Below are 19,745 nucleotides of genomic sequence, written 5' to 3'. Positions count from 1 at the left end.
TAGTTCCTTGTACCTTCACGACGTTCGTACCATCAGCAGCTGAGACAAAGTACAGGGGCAGGGAGAACTTTCTGGCAAAATTGAAGCTTTTTTGGGTCATCTTTATGTCTGCTGTAGAGAGAAGGCAGGACACTGGCCTGTCTACCAAGGGAAAGGGAGAGTTTTGCGGGGTGGGTCACTGGAGGTCCCCACTGTAGGAAGTGGGACGAGCAGGGACAGTCAGGGGACGTGTCCTAGAAAGAGTTCATTTAACTGGGAACTGTGTCTCGAGCAGAGGGCAGGTTGGCTCGGGTGGGTATTTACTGAGAACCAAAGACCGTGTGTTGGGAAGGAGAATGGATCGCTGACGGTTCGCTGCCCCAGGAGAGGAAAGGAAATGTGTCACGGTGGCCCCCCCAACGATTGCTGGCACCCAGATGCAGGGGTGGCCTTACCATCGATTTTATTAGCCACCACGATGCACGGAATCTCTGGCCTGAACGTCCGAAGCTCTGTATACCAGGTGCCCAGGTTCTTGTAGGTGATTTTCCTCTGCACATCAAACACCTGCAATGACCAGAGGAAGGAAGACAGCCCAGGTGTGTCAGTGTCTCTGCAAGACGCCCCCAGATGACACACACACAGGTGATCACGGGCTGGGCCACATGCTTGGCAACTCTGACCACACACCAACTCTGAGCGGCAGCCTCTCCAACAACAAAGGCTGTGCCTGGCCCACCCTTCTCGGTGAATCCCTCTAGACCCTGCCTCTTGTCACCTAATCTTATTTGCCTACTTTAACCAAATTGTATCCTTTTACTCATCAATAAGTCTATTACAAATTGTAAGCTTTTTTTTCTCAGTCTAATCTTTTTTTTGGTCTTTTTGCTATTTCCTGGGCTGTTCCCGCGGCATACGGAGTTTCCCAGGCTAGGGTCTAATCGGAGCTGTAGCCACCGGCCTACACCAGAGCCACAGCAACTCGGGATCCGAGCCACGTCTGCAACCTACGCCACAGCTCACGGCAACGCCGGATCATTAACCCACTGAGCAAGGCCAGGGATTGAACCGCAACCTCATGGTTCCCAGTCGGATTCGTTAACCACTGCGCCACGACGGGAACCCCTCTTAGTCTAAACTTACTACTGCTTAAACTCTGTTTAAAAACTCCTTTATAATAATTTTAAATGTTTCTAGAATTTCCTTTTAATTATTTTAGTTGCTTTTAATTTTCAGCTTTTAATTTTGTATTTTAAACTTTTAAATATAATTTGTCTTTTATTATTTTGGAGCTTATCATAATTTTATTAGCTTTTTATAATTTACAGTTTTTACCTATTTAAAATAGCAGCAAGAAGCATGAGCACTGCAACTAGCTCTAAGGACAAGGAGGCCAGGAGTCCCAAGATGCTTCAAGGTGCCACTAGAGAGATCCTTCTAGCCCCTTATAGGAGCTCCTCAAAGGCCAGCTTCCTGTTTCTGAGCCATCCTGCGAACAGATTCACAGGCTCAAACATAGCACAGCAATGGACTGAGAAGGAGAACCTGTAACCTGTTTGGATGGTAGAGCTAAACAAGCCAGCCCTTCATGGAGGCAGCATTCCCAGGGCCAGAGGCTTGCCTTGCATGGCGCTGGGCTCCAGTCAGCAGCTGTCACACCTGAGGCAGCAGGAGGTCCCCCTGGGAGGCTCTTCTATGGCAGAGTCCACAGGCCCAATTTCAACAAATGACCACACTGCTTTCCCCAATAAAGACTTCTTTTAAAATACTCTTATAACAAAATTTCTGGAAGCTGCTTCACATCTCCCATGATCACCATCAGGCACCTATTGTCCAGGTCTGGCTTCCTGAGCTTCCTTTCCTTGTTTTGAGAACTAAGAGGTAGCTGGTTAAACTGAGGAGCATACCCTTCGGGGTTTCGAGTGGAAGGTGAATTCCTAGCTCTCTCTGGGACCGTCAGATCCCCACGTGGTCACAAGAAGTCGAGCACTTTCTACCTGCAAGGCCACACAGGGGCTGGTGGTGGGCACCTGCAGATATAGGAAGGCAGGGTGCTGGCAGGACAGACACCCCTGAGCCTCAGAAGAGGGTCCAAAAGGAGCTAACAGAGATGTGTCGGGGCAGTGTCACTTCTGGCACTGCTCTGTCGCCTCTCATCTAACCCTGTCACCCTCTTTGGTTTTGTCCCCTTCTAGGTACTAGCATCACATTTTGGAAAATTTCACAGGATTTTGAACCTAAGGGACAGGAGGGCCTGAGAGTGGAGGTCAAGGGCAGGAGGCCCTTCTCTCTGTCCTTGACTATAGCCGAGTGTCAGGTTCACCCCTGGCTACTGGGGTGGACACCTGGGGACTGTGTTCCAGACAGCAATGCGAGCGGCTACGTGAGAGGGAGGAAGGGGCCAGTTTTGAAGGGAAAGTTCCCTGGGAACCACAGGGCCCACTCAGCCCAGCGCCCACCCCTAGAGAGCAGAGGTTGAGGGAGGCCTCATGAGGAAGGAGCTGTGTTGGCCTCACTGATACTCTGCTTGATGATAAAGCCCTGAACTCGCTTCTCCTGCTCGAAAGCTGCCTCCATACCCGCCCCCCCCGGCATGTTCTCACTCAGAACCTCTGGGGAGCATGTGCAGTCTGAAACCTGCCCAGATCCCTCCCACTCCCAATCTCCTGGCATCCAGCCCTGGTGGGGAGGGCTCAGTCTTGCTGGGCCCCTTATCCCTTTGCCTCTCAGGCCAGACTTGGCCAGAGGCTCTTCCTCCCAGCTGGTCTCATACCATGATGCAGGCGTGGGCCTTGTGGTAGTAGGAGGCGTGCATGCTTTGGAACCGCTCCTGGCCTGCTGTGTCCCAAAAGTCTGCAATACGAACACAGCATTGACGGCCCGATAGGGGCTTGCGGGCAGGGAGCCCTGGATACTCGAAGCATCTTTGTGTGGTCTCCCTGTTCAGAAACACAGGCACGCGTCGCGGGGAACAAGGAGGAACAGAGACCACACAGCTGCCAGGTGTGTCGTTAGGACATAAGGCACTGGGTATGCATGGGGTGGGTGAGAGGGAGCCATGGGGCCAGGAGGAAGGGGAACGTAGACAGGAAGCGCTAAGAGGGAGAGGGTCAGAGCCCTCCTTCCCCTACCCACAAGATGTGGGACCCTCCAAGGTCATCAAAACTAGGCCAATTCCCATGTGCGCTCGTCACAGAGGGTGACACAGTCAGGCTGGATGTGTGGCCTGGCCAAGGGAAAGGCTGTGACTCCACTTAAGGCCAAACCCTGTGCAGAAGACAATACTCAGACCACATCTGTCATCTCTTCACACAGGCTAGTGTGCTGGAACGGAACCCGTGGGCCTCCTCCCAGCCTCCCTGCCTCCCTGGCTCTCTGGGGGCACCTCCCACTCCTTATTTGTGCCTGGGGTCTCCCTCCCTCCCACCCCTGCTCTTCCCTCTGCAGGCGGTGTGGCTTGGCCCTGTGCAGCTCACCCACGAGGACGGTCTTGCCGTCGACTGTGGCCCTGTGCTTGTACAGGGTGAGGGCATACGTGGACAGCTGCTGCGGCTGACTGCACTTAGGTCAAGGAGCAAAGATGAATAAAAAGAGAGGTAAGAAAGGTGCGGGGGAGGTAGTTGTTGGAATGGGCCTTCTCTCTCCTTAGAAAAAAAAAAAAGTTATTTAGATTTTAAATTGAATGAATGTTACAGACAGAGGATCAGCCTCGAGTATCCAAGGAAACAAAGGAAAGGTGAGGCGTGGGAGAGGCTGGGATTAGGTCCCGAGCATCTTAATCCATGGGAAAACAATACTTCCTGAAGCTGCAAGATGCAATGTGGTTTAACCACCAGAGCTAGGATGATGCAAGTGGGTGGGTGCAAAGAGAACTTGGCAGAATGTGAAGAGAGAGAAACTCAGACTCTACCTTGGGGGTGGGGCCCAGGGCAGGGAGCAGGAGGCTCCAGGGCTCTTTTCATGCACAGTTCTCAACGGATCACTTGGGAAGCTTCAAGAAGCCATCTTAGGAGCTCCCGCTGCGGCGTAATGGGATTGGTGGTGTCTTGGGAGCACTGGGACACAAGCTGGATCCTAGTCCAGCACAGTGGGTTAAGGATCTGGCATTGCTGCAGCTGCAGCCTAGGTCACAACTTTGGCTTAGATCTGATCCCTGGCCCAGGAGCTCCATATGCCATGGGGCAGCCAAAGCATTAAAGAAAAAGAAAAGAAAGAAACCATCCTAGTTGCCAGGGACAGTCTCATTCCATACCTGCACAAAGCAACAACTCATGTTAGGAGGCTGGGGCTGGCAGTTCCTATTTTAGAAAGTTGATTCATACCAGAGAATTTTTAAATATTAGAGAGCCATGGAGTTTTCTTGTGACACAAGCAGGTTAAGGGTCCGGCATTTTCGCATTGTCACTACAGTGGGTTTGGTCGCTGCTATGGCACAGGTTCGATCTCTGGCCTGGGAACTTCTATACGAAGAGAGCACGGCCAAAAGAAAAAAAAAAAAAGATCTGAGAGCCCAAGCACTTAGGTCAGAGATGCTAAGTGACCTCAGTGCTAAGTTCTAACTAAGAACACCAGGGTTACTAAGAGCAACAGGGCTACTGAGAAGGAGGGAGTGGGGTTTGCATCCAGGCATCTGACTAGGTGCTGATAGCCATTCTACTACCTTCCTAATAGAAAGCAAATCCAAATGCGAGTAGGCCTTAAAACACGCAGCATTAATTACATGTGACGCCATGTGGGTCAGCCCGTGAGAGTCCAGGGTGGGCAGTGGGGCTGAGCTGGCATGAGGGTAGGAAGGGCCACAGGAATGGGAACATTTCAACCGTGAAGGATACAATCCGTCCATGAGAAATCTCTCCATGAGTCTGTAAGGAGAACGTGCAAGGAGGTCAGGGGCTTCCCTCCACACTCCTCCTCCTGATTCTGTCGTGCTGCCCAAGGGGTTGAAAACCTGGAAGACAGCTTCCCCTCCCATTCCTTCCACAGCTACACAGTTTTCCTTCAAGGACAATGGCCGAGAAGCATCTATCCTCTTCCTGTCTCTTCTGAAGTTCCTGCTGTCCCTTGGCTATAACAGCAACCCACGAGCACCCACATAGGCTTCTCCCGCGGGCAGGGGCCCCGGCTTACTCCTTTCAGGGAGTAAACAAACCGTGGTGCATCTATACCATGGGCTACTACTCAGCAGTAAAACGGAACAAACTACAGAGACACAAAACAATTTGGGTGGCTATTAAGGGTATTACGCTGAGTGAAAAAGGTCACATGCTGTATAATGCCTTTTACACAAGATGACGTAATTATAGAGAGGGAGTGGAGTAGTGAGCACAGGGGCTGGGGTGGTACAGGGTGAAGTGGGGTGGGTGTGGCTCTAAATGAGCAGCGGGACCAAGGCCTCTGCCGCGACGGAAGAGCCTTTGTATCCTGATTCCAGTGATGCTCCTGCGAATCTACACACAGGACAAAATGACACAGAACTATACACACGCACTGAACTAGTACCAATCTCCTGAATTTGGTATCATACTATGGCTAAGACATGAGTGAAGGGCACACAGGCCTCCTCTGGACTCTGCAACATCCTGTAAATCTTATTTCAAAATGAAAGAAAAAAACCCGCCTCGGGGTTCCATGCCAATCACTGACAAAGAATTAATGTACAGAAACAGCAAATGGTTCTGATATGTGAATGAGAGAACACGCGCACAACCTGGGTCCTAAGAATATGAACAGGCAAGTCACAGATAAATGGCTAACAAATATGAAAAGATGATCAATCTTTTAATTTACTGATTTTAATGCAAAGTAAAATAAAATGAAGTAGCACCCACACCCTTCAGATTAGCAAAACTGGAAAAGTCGTGTGACACTAAATGTTGGAGCTTTCGTGGGGCACCAGAAACTCTTGCACTGTGCTGGGAGGACTGCAAATGTAACGTCACTATTTTGGAGTAACTGGATTGTCTTAAAGTTTGAGCTAATCCTCAAACTTGGCAATTTTACCCCAAGTCTAATAGGATGTGTGCCCAAGATGTTAGGCATAAAATTCACTGCAGTATTGTGTCTAATATCATAAACATGACAAATACATTTAATTCCTGCCATTTTTTTTTTTTTTTAACTGAGTGCTTGCCATTTGCCAGATACTATTCTAGGTGCCATGATGTAACACTGAACAAAACAGATGAAAATCCCTTCTTTATGAAGCTTTCATTCTGGTGGGTGAAGACAGACAACAGACAGGCTCTTAAAATATATACATGTATGGTTACTGGATTTGGAACAAAAGCATTACTGGAATTCGGTGGGGCAAACGATTGTTCTATCAGTTAGTGGTGTGGGAACAATTAGATATTATCCATGTATAAAAAACTGAATCTTGAGACATTACACAAAATGGTGGAACTGGAAGTTCTAGGGGTCGCTCCCTCGACTAAAATAACCAGTAAACTAGAAAAAAAAGATCAGAAACAGGTAGTTCTGAACTCTGGAACCTGACCGGACACCACAGTCAGGAGAGTGCGGTCTGGCACAGAATGACACGCACAAGCCAGCAACCACCACCCACCCCTCAGGCTGCTGCGGCTCTGCAGTGACCTGTGCTCCAAGGGTCTGGCTGGCAGTAGAAATTCTGTCCTCAAAAAGTTGGGCTTGAGTGTTTTGGTAAGTTGGTAGATCCCTGAGGAATCAGACCTCAGCTCTCTCAGGGTTCAAGCTTCCTCTGCTAGCACCTACCAGAAATGAAAAGGATAGGAATACCTTGGGTTTTCTTTCCCTTTTTGGAGCTGAACATTTGAGAAAAGCTTTGTCAGGTCACTATCTGACCACAGATAATGGAACAGAAATATCAGTGACCACACACAAGGAACATACACATAGCAAAAATAGTACAGAAAAGTTAAAAATGGATGCTCTAGACCTAATTAAGCAGAAATGAGCCATCCTTGATGAGTGGGAGTATCTGAGTCCAAAGTCACCACATTAAAGTACTCAGGATGGGAGTTCCCACTGTGGCTCAGTGGATTAAGAACCTGACATAGCGTCCGTGAGTATGTGTATTCGATCCCTGGCCTTGCTCAGTCGGTTAAGGATTCGGCATTAGTTGCGAGCTGCAGCACAGGTCACAGGTGCAGCTCAGATCTGGTGTTACTGTGGCTGTGGTGTAGACCACAGCTGCAGCTCTGATTCGACCCCTGGGAACTTCCATATGCTATAGGTGTGGCCTTAAAAAGAAAAAAATACTCTGAATGTCTCATTCTCAATCAGAAAAGCAGAAAGCATACAAAGAAATAGGAAGGTATAGCCCATTCATATGATAAAAAGAATTCCACAGAAACAACCAATGAGGAAATCCAGACCCTGGAATTACTAGTCGAAGATGTTAAACCAATGATCTTAAATATACTCAAAAAGCTAAAGGAAACCAGCAAGTAATGTGTAAACAGAATGAGAATATTAATAAAGAGATAGAAATTATGATAAGAAACCAAACAGATACTCTGGAGTTGAAAAGCACAATAATTTAAATGAGAAACTCAGTAGAGGGTTTCAACAGCATACTTAAGCAGGCAGAAGAAAGGATCAGCAAACTTAAAGATGAGGTAACTGAAGTGATCCAGTCTGAGAAGCAGAGAGAAACATAAGTAAAAGTGACCAGTGCCTAAGGAGCCTGTGAGACAGCATAAGTCATACTACATGTGTTTCATAAACTGAAGGGGGTGGGGGCTGACAAAATATGCGAAGAAATAGTGTCTAAAAACTTTCCAAACTCTATGCAAGACATGAATATACACAACCAGGAAGCTCAACAAACTCCAAGCAGGACAAACTCGGAGATCGACATTATAAGCAAACTGTCCAAACCCAAAGACAAAATTCTCAATCAGATAAACAGACAATTTCTCATCATTCACAACTCAGGTCAAAAGGCAGTTGAATGACATATTTAAAGTCCTGAAAAAACCCAAACGAACTTGTCAATGAAGAATTCTATGTTCAGCAAACTATCCTTCAAGAATCTTGGAGACGGGAGTTCCCGTCGTGGCACAGTGGTTAACGAATCCGACTAGGAACCATGAGGTTGCGGGTTCGGTCCCTGGCCTTGCTCAGTGGGTTAATGATCCGGCATTGCCATGAGCTGTGGCGTAGGTTGCAGACGTGGCTCGGATCCCGAGTTGCTGTGGCTCTGGTGTAGGCCGGTGGGTACAGCTCCGATTGGACCCCTAGCCTGGGAACCTCCATATGCCGCGGGAGTGGCCCAAGAAATGGCAACAAGACAAAAAAAAAAAAAAAAAAAGAATTTTGGAGAAACTAAGACATTCCCAGATAAACATAAGCTTATGTGGCTCATTACCAGTAGATCTGTCTTATAAGAAACGGTAAAGAGAATCGCCTAGGTTGAAATGAAAGGATGCTAGAAAGTAGCCTGGAGCTGCATGAAGACATAAAGACCTTCAGTAATGGTAGCTACATAGGTAGATCTCAAAACCAGTATTCTTGTACTTTTGGTTTGTAACTTGTCTTTTTTCCTACATGATGTAAAAGACAAATACATAAAACTATAATTTCAAATCTATGTTAATGAGCACTTAATGTATAAAGATGTAATTTGTGACTAAGCAACACAGAGGAGAGGGATAGAGTTCTGCAGGAGCTGAGTGTTTGTGTGCTATTATAACTAGGTTGGTATTCAAACAGGATGTTATAAGTATTAGACATGAATTATAATTTCCAAGGCAACCATTAATAAAAAACAAAAAATTATACAAAGAAGGAAGGGACTCAAAATAGCACAGTACAAACAATAAACTAAACACAAAAAAAGAGTAATGGAGTAATTGAGAAAAAAAGGAGACAAAGAAAACAGCTAAACAGCAGAAGTAAATCTTTCTTTATCAGAAATAACTCTAGGAGTTCCCGTCGTGGCGCAGTGGTTAATGAATCCAACTAGGAACCACGAGGTTGTGGGTTCGGTCCCTGGCCTTGCTCAGTGGGTTAAGGATCCGGCGTTGCTGTGAGCTGTGGTGTAGGTCGCAGACGTGGCTTGGATCCCGCGTTGCTGAGGCTCTGGTGTAGGCTGGTGGCTACAGCTCCGATTAGACCCCTAGCCTGGGAAACTCCACATGCGCGGGAGCGGCCCAAGAAATGGCAAAAAGACAAACAAACAAACAAAAAAGAAATAACTCTAATTATTGTTGCTGCAAATGAGAATGGATAAAACTTTCCAATTAAAAATGAGATTGGCAGAGTGTATTAAAAAATGATCCATATATGTGCTAAAAGCAAGAACTTGCTTTAGATACAAAGTCATAAAGAGGTTGAAAATAAAAGGGTGATAAAAGATATTTCATGTAAAGAGTATTCAAAAGTGGAGTTCCCGTCGTGGCGCAGTGTTAATGAATCCAACTAGGAACTGTGAGGTTGCGGGTTCGATCCCTGCCCTTGCTCAGTGGGTTAAGGATCTGGCATTGCCGTGAGCTGTGGTGTAGGTCGCAGACGCAGCTCCGATCCCGTGTTGCTGTGGCTCTGGCATAGGCTGGCAGCTACAGCTCCGATTAGACCCCTAGCCTGGGAACCTCCATATGTCACAGGAGCAGCCCAAGAAATGGCAAAAAGACCAAAAAAAAAAAAAAAAAGTATTCAAAAGAGAACTGGGGTGGCCTGGCTGTAGTGAGACAAAATAATCTTTTATGTAACAAATGCTACAAAGAAGGATTTTACATGTTGATAAAAAGTTCAGTCTATAGAGAAGATACAAAAGTTATAAACATATAGGCACCAACAACAGAGTCCCAAAATATCTGAAGCCAACATTGACACAAATAAGGGGAGAAATAGACAGCTGCACACTAAAATGTTTAGATTTCAATATTCCATTTTCAATAATGGGCAGAACAAGGAGACAAAGGACTTGAACCACACTATAAACCAATCAGACCTAACAGACATGTAAAGACATTCCACCCAACAAGAGTAGAGTACAGATTCTTCTTAAGTGAACATAGGTTGGGGCAACCAAACAAACCATGATAAAATTTAACATATTAAGATCATACAAAGTATCTTTTCCAACAAAATAGAATGAAATTACTAACAGAAGGAAAACCAGAAAATTCACAAAAAGATGGACATTAAATCAATAACATAACCTGCACATCTTAAGGTAGAAGCCATGAAAGAGTGAACTAAACTCAAAGACAGTGGAAGGAAAGAAATAATAAAGACCAGCATGGACATAAACAAAACAGAGAACAGAAAGACGACAGGGAAAATCAGTGTAACCAAAAATTACTTCTGTGCCAAGGTCATCAGAATCGACAACCTTCAGCTAGACTAAGGAAAGAGGGAGGACACAAATGATCCACAATCAGAACTGAAACTGGGGACAGTAACATCAATTTTACAGAAACAAGAAGAATTACAATTAGAACACTGTGAACTAGTGTACACCACCAAGCTAGATAACCCAGATGACACGCACAGATTCCTAGAAAGACACAAATCACCAGGTTCAAGACAAAAGAGAAAACCTGAGTAGACCTCTACTAAGTAGGAGATTATATCAGCATCAAAAACCTCCCATAAGGAAACGTCCAGGACTGGAGAGCTTCAAACCATTTAATGAACTAACACCAATACTTCTCAAACTCTTCCCCCAAACTGAGAAGGGAACACTTCGTAATTCTTGCTATGAGGCCAGCAGTACCCTGAGTCCAAAGCCAGACAATGACAGTATAAGAAAAGAAAATTATATGCCAGTATCCCTTAGGAATTTAGTTGTAAAAATCCCCAAAAAACCCCATAGCAAACCAAACCATATTAAAAGGATTATACATCATGACCAAGGGAGAGTTATTCTCAGAATATAAGGGTGGTTCAACTTAAGAACATGAATCAAACATATCATATTAACAGAATGAAGGAAAAAATCCTATATGTTCATCTCAATAAATGCAGAAAAAGCAGCTCATGACCAAAACGCTCAATAAACTAGGACTCGAAGGTAATCACCTCAACAGGATAAAGGCCATGTATGGAAACCCCACAGTTAACATCATACTCGACTGTGTAAGACTTAAAGCCTTCCCTAAGATCAGAGCAGAGGAATGCCTGCTCTGCCACTTCTATTCAACATAGTACTGAAAGCTCTAGCCAGGGCACTGTGATGAGAACACTGTTATTGTGAGTTGCTTTCTTGGCATTTTTACAGTATGACCACCCTGCTCACACCTAGAGTCTGGGCCTTTAGATGTGGATCTGAGTTTAGGATTTTTGCCACAAGCTCCTGCTTTGCTCTTCCCGGGGCACCTGTAAAAATAAACAGGGTTGAGGCAGGGAAAAGCTGGTGACCTCTGCCCCAACCACCTTATAGGTAATAAGTGCTACCCTGGTCTTTATCTCCCGCTCATTTGCGACCTGGGACAGAGAGCTGCCCTTCCCCTGTCCTGGCTCACTGCCCACCCCTGTTTATGGGATCTGTAAGTAATAAATCTTGGGACTTTACTTCCTCTGCATGGGTGTACTGAATGGAAATGACCTGAGGGTTTTAACTTTCTCGGAGTGAGAGCTCATAGCTACCTGTCATCCCTGTGTGGCTGGCTTATGCCTCCCCATTCAGTAGATCCTAATCTGCATATGCCTCATTTCATACAACAGCTATGGGAGGCCGCCATCACAAGCGCCTCGGCAAGAGAAGGAAAAAAAAGGCATCCAAATTGGAAAGGTGGAAGTAAAATTATTTCTGTTCAAAGATAACAGGATCTTATATCTAGAAAACTCTGAAGAATTCACAAAAGCCTGGTTAAAGCGATAAGCAAATTCAGCAAAGCTGCAGAATATAAAATCCACACACAAAAATCCACTGTATTTCTATACACAGCAAAGAACAAAGTGAAAAGGAAATTTAGTCAAGGAGACACAAGATCTGTCCACCAAAGCTACAAAACATTGCTGAGAGAAATTAAACAAGACATAAAGGGAAAGACACCCATGTTCATGGATTTGAAGACCTAATATTATTAGGTGGATAATACCACTCAAAGCAATCTACTGATTCGATGCACTCCCTATCAAAATCCCAATGACATTATTTGCAGAGATAGAAAAATACATCCCAGATTATCCATCGTGGCTCAGTGGTAATGAACCTGACTAGTATCCATGAGGATGCAGGTTTGATCCCTGGCCTCGCTAGATGGGTTGAGGGTGCAGAGTTGCCATCAACTGTGGTGTAGGCTGCAGATGCAGCTCGGATCCCATGTTGCTATGGTTACGGTGTAGGCCGGCAGTTGCAGCTATGATTTGACCCCTAGCTGGGAACTTCCATATGCTGTGGGTGTGGCCCTAAAACAAGTCAAAAAAAAAAAAAAAAAAAAAAGTTAAAAGTGGGAAACAAGGATATAAGATTAAACTAGGCATCTGATCAGGGTCAAGTCTACCCTCATTGTGTGGTGAAGGCAGAAATGGATGTGTGCCCGGACTAGTCCAAGACAGCTGAGACAGGCTCACACCTTGCAGAGAGAAGCTGCCAGCACTGCAGAGCCTCCCTCAGGTCTCCAGGGGGAGCTTCACACCTGTGCACATGGGCACTGAAGTTAGTTAAGAGAATGAGCCAATCTTTACACTGACTACGGTCAGTTATCATTTCTATCCACTCTTCTTAACTCAGTGATTTCTTTCAAGAAAGCATTTTCATCACCTTTCTTCAACCTGTTGCTAGCTGTGCTAGTCACACTTTTCACACTTTCGTCTCCCCATTCCCACTGCCTGCACCTTGCAATCTCTCAGCCCACACAACACACACAGGAACACCTCCTCACCAGCACCGCTTCTGTAGTCTCTAAGGTGACCTGTCTCACACTTTCTGCCAGGACTCATGGAAAAAGCTCATTTTCCTCAGTCCAGGGACTTGCCTCCCCCAGTCCCTCTTCCAATCCTTCCCAAATACACACAGCCACTGATGTGACCCTCTCTTGTTCCCCCATGAAGACCCGGGCTCCAGCAAAGACTACTCTCTCATTATGCCCATAGAAGCCACGCTCCTCTGCCTCTAGAGGATTTTTCTAGTAACCCATACCCACTCTGGGCCTGGCTCTACTTCACTCATCTCCCGACATACTTGGACTTGCCCACAGCGCTGTCCCCCAGGCAGATGATTTTCACATTGTCATCAGCATTGTATTTCTCTTGGTCCAGCTCACAGGGTTTGTCTTTGTCTCTGGCCATTGGCTCCTGGCTGTAGAAAGAAGATCCACTCAGCAGAGGGGTGTCTTGTCACTTTCTGGAAAGATCAAGAAAAGGCTGTAGTTAAAGAGATGACAAGTTCCCTGAACCGAATCTACTTCCTCTTCCAGGGCAGGGGAGACAATAAGCTGAAGAGAGAGGGGCCCAAGGACGTATTTACATCCTTCTCTATTCACCACCAACCTGGCCAGCACTTGCTGAATCACAGGGCTGTAATCTTGTCCACACAAAGATCTTCTTAGAGTGGCCTGTTCTATGTCACCTCTTTACTACAGCTATCTATGCTCAGGGTCACGACTCCTACTTGCTCCTGGAGAGACAGGATTCTAAGGCCATGTTGAAGCTCTACAAGTTTTTTTTTTTTTTTTTTTTTTCCCCCTAGGGCCGCTCCCGCAGTATATGGAGGTTCCCAGGCTAGGGGTCTAATTGGAGCTGTAGCCACCGGCCTACGCCAGAGCCACAGCAATGTGGGATCCGAGCCGCGTCTGTGACCCACACCACAGCTCACGGCAATGCCAGGTCCCCAACCCACTGAGCAAGGCCAGGGATCGAACCCACAACCTCATGGTTCCTAGTGGGATTCGTTACCCACTGCGCCACAACGGGAACTCCGAAGCTCTACAAGTTTTATATAAAAATGTTTTTTCACTCCAGAAACACGGACAAAAACCCACGTCCACCTTACGTGAATGATGTGAGACACTGACAAAGAGACAGGGGTCTGTGAGCCTGACCTCTCATCGCCGAACGGCAGATCATACAACCGAAGACGCCTAAGCTACACTGCTGCTCCTCTACTTCATGCCTCTCACCTCCACCTCATTTCCATTCTACTGCAATCTGCCTTTCCTGGCTCAACCCAGGCACGCCCAGACCCTCTTCTCTAGGGTTATTTCAACCTCTTTTAGTTTCAAGTCTCTCCTAAATGCTGATGATGCCAAATCTGTATCCCCACCAAGCCTGCTTCCCTCAGTGCCGGACTCAGGTACGAAACTGCCTACCAGATTTTGATGAGCAAACTACTCCACAGCGGCGTAAATAACATGTGAACCTTAAGCCGTGCTCACCTCAAAGTCGTTCCTCACATTCCTTGTCTGTACAAGACATCACCAGCCATCCCATCCAACGCCAACAGGTGTGACATAATCTCTACTCCTATTCCACTACTCTCACGCCCAGTGTAACTTTACAAACATTTCGGAGAACGAGCCACAGTCCAAACTCGGTGCTAACCAGGCACACAGAAAAAGTGCAGTCTGACAACGCAGCAGCAGGACTGGCACATACTGAGCATTCATCACGGGCAGACCTTGCACCCAGATCATGGGATATGAGACATGATGGCAGAGCCTACCGTGATGGCAAGCGCTATGACAGAGCTGCACACAAAGATGGAAAACACCAACAGGACCCCCGAGTTTTCCTGACTCCAATGCTATTGCCTCTGCTCAGGTGAGGACTCAGCCTTGTTTACCGAGGTACTCTCAGTCTCAAGAGCCTGGGAAGTGCCAGATGCCTGGTAAGCACAATGAGAGGCTGCCCTTCCACCTTCACCCTGCAACGGGAGCGACCTGTTCGAAAGCCAAACGCAGCCAAAACCCATTCTCGAAGACCTTCAGTGGTTGTCCACGTCCTCGCAACCCAGTGGATAAGCTCGCCTTCACTCGAGTCGTTTTCGGACACCGATCAGGTCCGGGAACCACCTCACCCTCGAGGCCAGGTTGGGCTACCCTCGCCCGCGCACGGCTGCCTGAACCCACTGTCCGGGTCTTCAAGGACGGCCTTGGAGGTGCGGTTCCCACATGCGAGGCCGCTACCGGTGCGGCTTCTTCTTCCCGGCGGTTCCCGGGCGAAGGCCGTCCTCTGGCCCCGCGCCCCTCTCGGATCCCACCCGGTCCTGGACCCCGGCCCGCCTCGGACCTCGCGAGCCAGTCGGATGCCACCGCGCCTCGCTGGTCTTCTAGCTCTGCCCGCGTCCCCGCAGCTGCTACGCAACCGCGCCAGGACCCTAGGAGGGCTGCCCGGCCCCAGGCCCGAAGGACCCCGCGGGGCGCTAGCTGGCTAGTGCGGTGCCGGGCCGGAGGCCTGCCAGCGAGTGATCCTGCGGACTAGCCTGGCCAACGGCTTCCGACAGCGAGGAGCCGGGGGTGGGCTTCGGCCCTGGCCTTGAACAGGGGGTCGAGCGGCCGTAGGCCTCGGGGTGGGGGCGGGGCGTGGGGCGTGGGGGCGGGGCGGGGCGTGGGGGCGGGGCGGGGCTGGGGGCGAGCCGCAGGCGGGGCGGGACCTCAGGTGCGGGGAGGGGCCTCAGGCTTGGTGGGTGGGACAGAGCTGTGCGGGTTGCGTGGGAGGTGGTTCCCGCGCGCGGGGGCTTCTTTGGGGGTGATGGAAGGGGCGCAGGGCAGCCTTGGGAAAGTGGAAGGGTGGGGTCTCATGTGTGGGGGCATTCGGTGATCTCTAAAGTTCGTAATTCTCTAGTGGGCCGATTCTGAGCATATTTTTCTACCAAGAATCCAGACAGCCACGACTGAGCTGGATTTATCAGGGGACCTCTTCCTCCCTCCACACAGCTCTGCAGTGGAACGTGCTGGCTCAGGGGCATCATTGATTTATTCCAGAGGCAGCCGTTGAGCGTAGCTGTGGGCTAAGCAGGGCCTTCCTCCTAGGGACCCAGGAGAGCAAAACAGCTGCCGTCTTGGAGCTGACCTTCCCGTGGAGCAGACGTGTGTAAATCAAAGAGCTGTACCAGTAAAATAACAGACGAATCCGTTGAAGAAAATGCATAGGGAGCCGGGAGAAAGTGTAACAGAAGTGAGCTGAGCTTCAGCGAATGAGTAGGTGATAACCAAGGGAAAACCCTCTCACAAAGGCTGTCTGGCAAAAACCAAAAAACCTAAGCAAACAAACAAACAAAAACCACCAAAACCCTTTTGGAACTGAAAAGCTCCCAAAAGCTGGAGCAAAGGAAGGCTAAGGGGAGAGGGGTTCCAGCTGACCCTGGACTGGAACCACGGCCACAGCGTGCAAGACTTGGCAAGACAAGATGGGGATTTTTGGTATTTCTCCATAGAGCAAAGTGCACCTTGAAGGGCCAAGGAGGAGCCCATGATTAGATTTGCCTCTTTAGTTTCTGTGAGGAGGCTGCTGCCAGAGTACTGGGTTGGGCTGGTGGAGGTGAGAGGAGAGACTTGGGAGGTAAAGTTGCCAGGAGCTGACTAGGTGATAGCTTGGATATGGAAGGTGGGGGTAGAGGGGTGACAAGGATGTCCCTTTAGGTGTCTGGCAAATGTTCCATTTGCTCTGGGGTTACTCACCACCGGATGTCACGGAGAATGGGTTTGGCTGAGCTGTCTTGGTTTGGTGGCAGTATGGATCCTCAAGCTGAAAGCTGTGTAAAGGACTCAGGAAGGGCTTGACTTCTTCCTTTGGAAGGTCCCTGTGTGACTTTCCTGTGGTTGCCACACCATTTTCAGGCTGAGAGAGAGGAGTGCTGTCCTGTCTGTGTGTCCAGATGTCTTCTCTGTGCTGGCATGTTTACGAGTCACCAGATAGGATCCTTCAAAGAGATTTCAAAGGTCTTTTAGTTCAGTTTCAAAAATACTTTTATGTTCATTATATTTCTTCCACAAAAATGAATGAAATAGTTGTACAAGGATTCATTTAGTAAAGATTGAGGGAGCACCTGTGCAAGGCAGTATTTTAGCTCCTTGAGATACCAAGTAGTGACAGTCCGTCCTCTTGGAGTGGAGTATCTGTAAGCCCTGCCATTAAGGAGAGCTGCATGTGTTAAAGGGTCTGATGTAGGCAAGCGAGATCCTGGGCTCTGAAAGATTGGATGAGACGAAGTTGATGTCCAGCAAACTGTCTGGTACCCTGATGACATCCCAACTCTTGTCCACTAATTTTCCTGTTCTCAAATTGGTGGAAAGTCACTCAGGGTAGAGAGCCTTAAGGGGAGCAGTAGTCAGTGCGCCCTTGTGGCTAGCTTGTTTGGGAGTGTAAATTGTAAATCTTCTGTAAAACAACCAAAAAAGAAAGTTAGAAGGGGAAGGAGTGGTGGAAACAGGCAGGGTTTCAACCCGAGTTTCTTTTGAATGGGTAGTGCCCTTGATGGCTTGCAGATATACAAACCAGAATATCTACCCCCACCCCTCCCCCGGGCCAGGCATTTGGCCCCTCTGCCACGCCCTCTTTCTTGGGCCCAAGTGAGAATTACATACAGTAATGTATGCTGGTAAGTGCTTTGTGAATGTCAACAGAGAGAGGCCTGCTGGCTTGGGAGGTGGTCCGGCTCCTGAGGAGGGAGAGTGTGGGAGTTCAGTGAGGGTGGGTCCGCAGCCATCCTGACAGCATGAGGGAGATGGCTGCGGCCTTGTGAGGCCCTTGGGAGCCCCAGCTAAGTCCAGCCCTGATTAGCCTGATCCGGGCACTCACTCCTGGCTCTGGAGGGAAGAAGGACCCTGAGCTATTGCATCCTCCAGCATCGCGAGCATCACAGTGCATCCACCCCCTGGGGAAGGACTCCGGAACTGTGTGCCACATACTGTGGAGCACTGCTTTCACTGCTTCCTGCGCATTTTGGTGTTTTTTAAAAAATTTAATTCAAAGTATTTTTCCTGAGATTTCTTTTTTGACCCATGTGTTTTTTAGAGGTGTGTTTAATCTCCGAGTGTTTTGGAATTTTCCAGCTGTCTTAAAATTGATTGTTTAGTTTGATTCCATTGTGATCATAGAGCAGTCATTGTATGATTTGTATTCTTTTAATGTGTTTCATGGCCCAGAATTTGGTCTATTTTGGTAGACCTCAACTGTCAATCCTCCCAGCTCAAAATGCTTGCATCTCTTAATAGACAGCATTCTCTTAGATCTGAAGCTGGGCTTAGGGCATTCAAGCCTCAGCGCAAACTTCTTTGTCGTTTTAGCCTTTTTCCGGAAAATCGGCTTAGTCTGCCCACCACAGCCATTCTGCTTCCTGTCATCACGCCGCTTTCCCGGGGCGTACAGAGAATCCCTGCCCTCTGGTACTGTGTCACTTTGCGGGGTTGGTGCTTGCCCCGCTTCTTAGAGAAAGTCTGGCAGGTATTAGAAACATGCACCGTATTGGCGCGAGCGCTGTCGACACGGAAAGGGCGGTTTCTTTCTTGAGCCTGGAATCTGAGTCGGTGTGGTGTATTTACTAACAGATTGACATGCATGGGCATGAGGCATAGAACTGAGGATGGGAGAGCGGTTCCGTCCCCTTGGTCCAAACACCAGTCCGAGCCTCCCCGTGGAGCGGCTGGGGAACCAGGTCACAGCAGTTCCACATCTTCACACTTCCTTCGTGTACACTTTGCGTCCTCATGACAACAGATCTTGTAGGAAACCCATTTTCCCAAAGATCCCAAAGTAGGGCATGCAGAGTGGCAGCACTCCCCAGCCTGGCGCACACACCCGTGAGTATGTGCATTCGCACACACACATCTATTCTCTATGTGGTAGATGCTGTAATTAGCTCTTTACAAACTTCCAAAGGACAGACACCTCTCATTGTCAGCTCTTTCCTTCCCTCACCGGTTTTCCCAGTTCTTTTTTTTTCTTTTTGCTATTTCTTGGGCCGCTCCAGCGGCATATGGAAGTTCCCAGGCTAGGGGTTGAATCGGAGCTGTAGCTGCCGGCCTACACCAGAGCCACAGCAACTCGGGATCTGAGCCGCATCTGCAACCCACACCACAGCTCACGGCAACGCCGGATCGTTAACCCACTGAGCAAGGGCAGGCACCGAACCCGTAACCTCATGGTTCCTAGTCGGATTTCTTAACCACTGCGCCACGACGGGAACTCCACCGGTTTTACCAGTTCTTGCTTGTTTCCTCCAGTAATACTTACGTACCCGTTTCAGAAACAGTTGCTCTGTAGCAGACCCCTCCAGCTCAGAGGAGCCAAACAACAACCATCTTATTATTTCTTACGGTTTCTGTGAGTCAGGCTCAGGGACTCTCCTGCCAGTGACATCAGACAGTGACTGCAGCTGTAACAGCAGATTCAGCAGAGAGCAGGTGTATGAATCCGCTGGGGCTGGAGGCGCCCCCTCTTCCCTCTTCAGGTAGTCTCAAGGCAGAGGCCGCCACAGAGGAAGTGCTCAGTCACTGGTAGCTGTTCAGTTTATTAGCTGCATGGAAGCCCCCCACCTCCGCAGCAGATCATGGGGGAATGTTTCCCAGGTTGCGAACATTTGTTCTTATCATTATTGCTTAGCATTCATATAAGTTAATGCTCTTAAATCATCTGACAATAGTTTATTTGTAACTTAAATGCCACTCCTGACAGAAGGTAGGTACTATAGTAAAGCAGGAATAAGGAGAGCATAATTAAAAGAGTATATTAAGGAGATAAGTAATTTGAGTGACTGAGACTATGACTCTGAACACTGACCTAAAACTGGGGGCTGATGGTGGAGGGATTTTCTTCCAGCCTACCTGGTCACCTGACCCTCCTCACCTGTTGTGCATGTACTATCCCTCCAGAGAAGGCCTGGAATTGCTTTGTTT

At 48.1% G+C, this 19,745-nt stretch overlaps 1 protein-coding gene across 16 annotated transcripts; it reads right to left on the bottom strand.

Annotated features, from left to right (window-relative positions):
* LOC110260809 (rab-like protein 2A) lies at positions 14-15,402 on the bottom strand (the record flags this gene model as incomplete). Of its 16 annotated transcripts, none has more annotated exon segments than XM_021092821.1 (7): positions 14-141; positions 435-546; positions 2,753-2,832; positions 3,456-3,535; positions 4,812-4,841; positions 13,094-13,255; positions 13,402-15,402. In XM_021092821.1, coding segments are annotated over 6 exon segments (537 nt in total), but the record flags the coding sequence as incomplete, so codon positions are not given.

The sequence above is a fragment of the Sus scrofa genome, chromosome 5 (assembly GCF_000003025.6).
Source record: "Sus scrofa isolate TJ Tabasco breed Duroc chromosome 5, Sscrofa11.1, whole genome shotgun sequence".
In the NCBI taxonomy this organism is placed as follows: Eukaryota; Metazoa; Chordata; class Mammalia; order Artiodactyla; family Suidae; genus Sus; species Sus scrofa.
The sequence above is the reverse complement of the archived record's forward strand: the minus strand, read 5'-3'. Positions and strand labels throughout refer to the sequence as shown.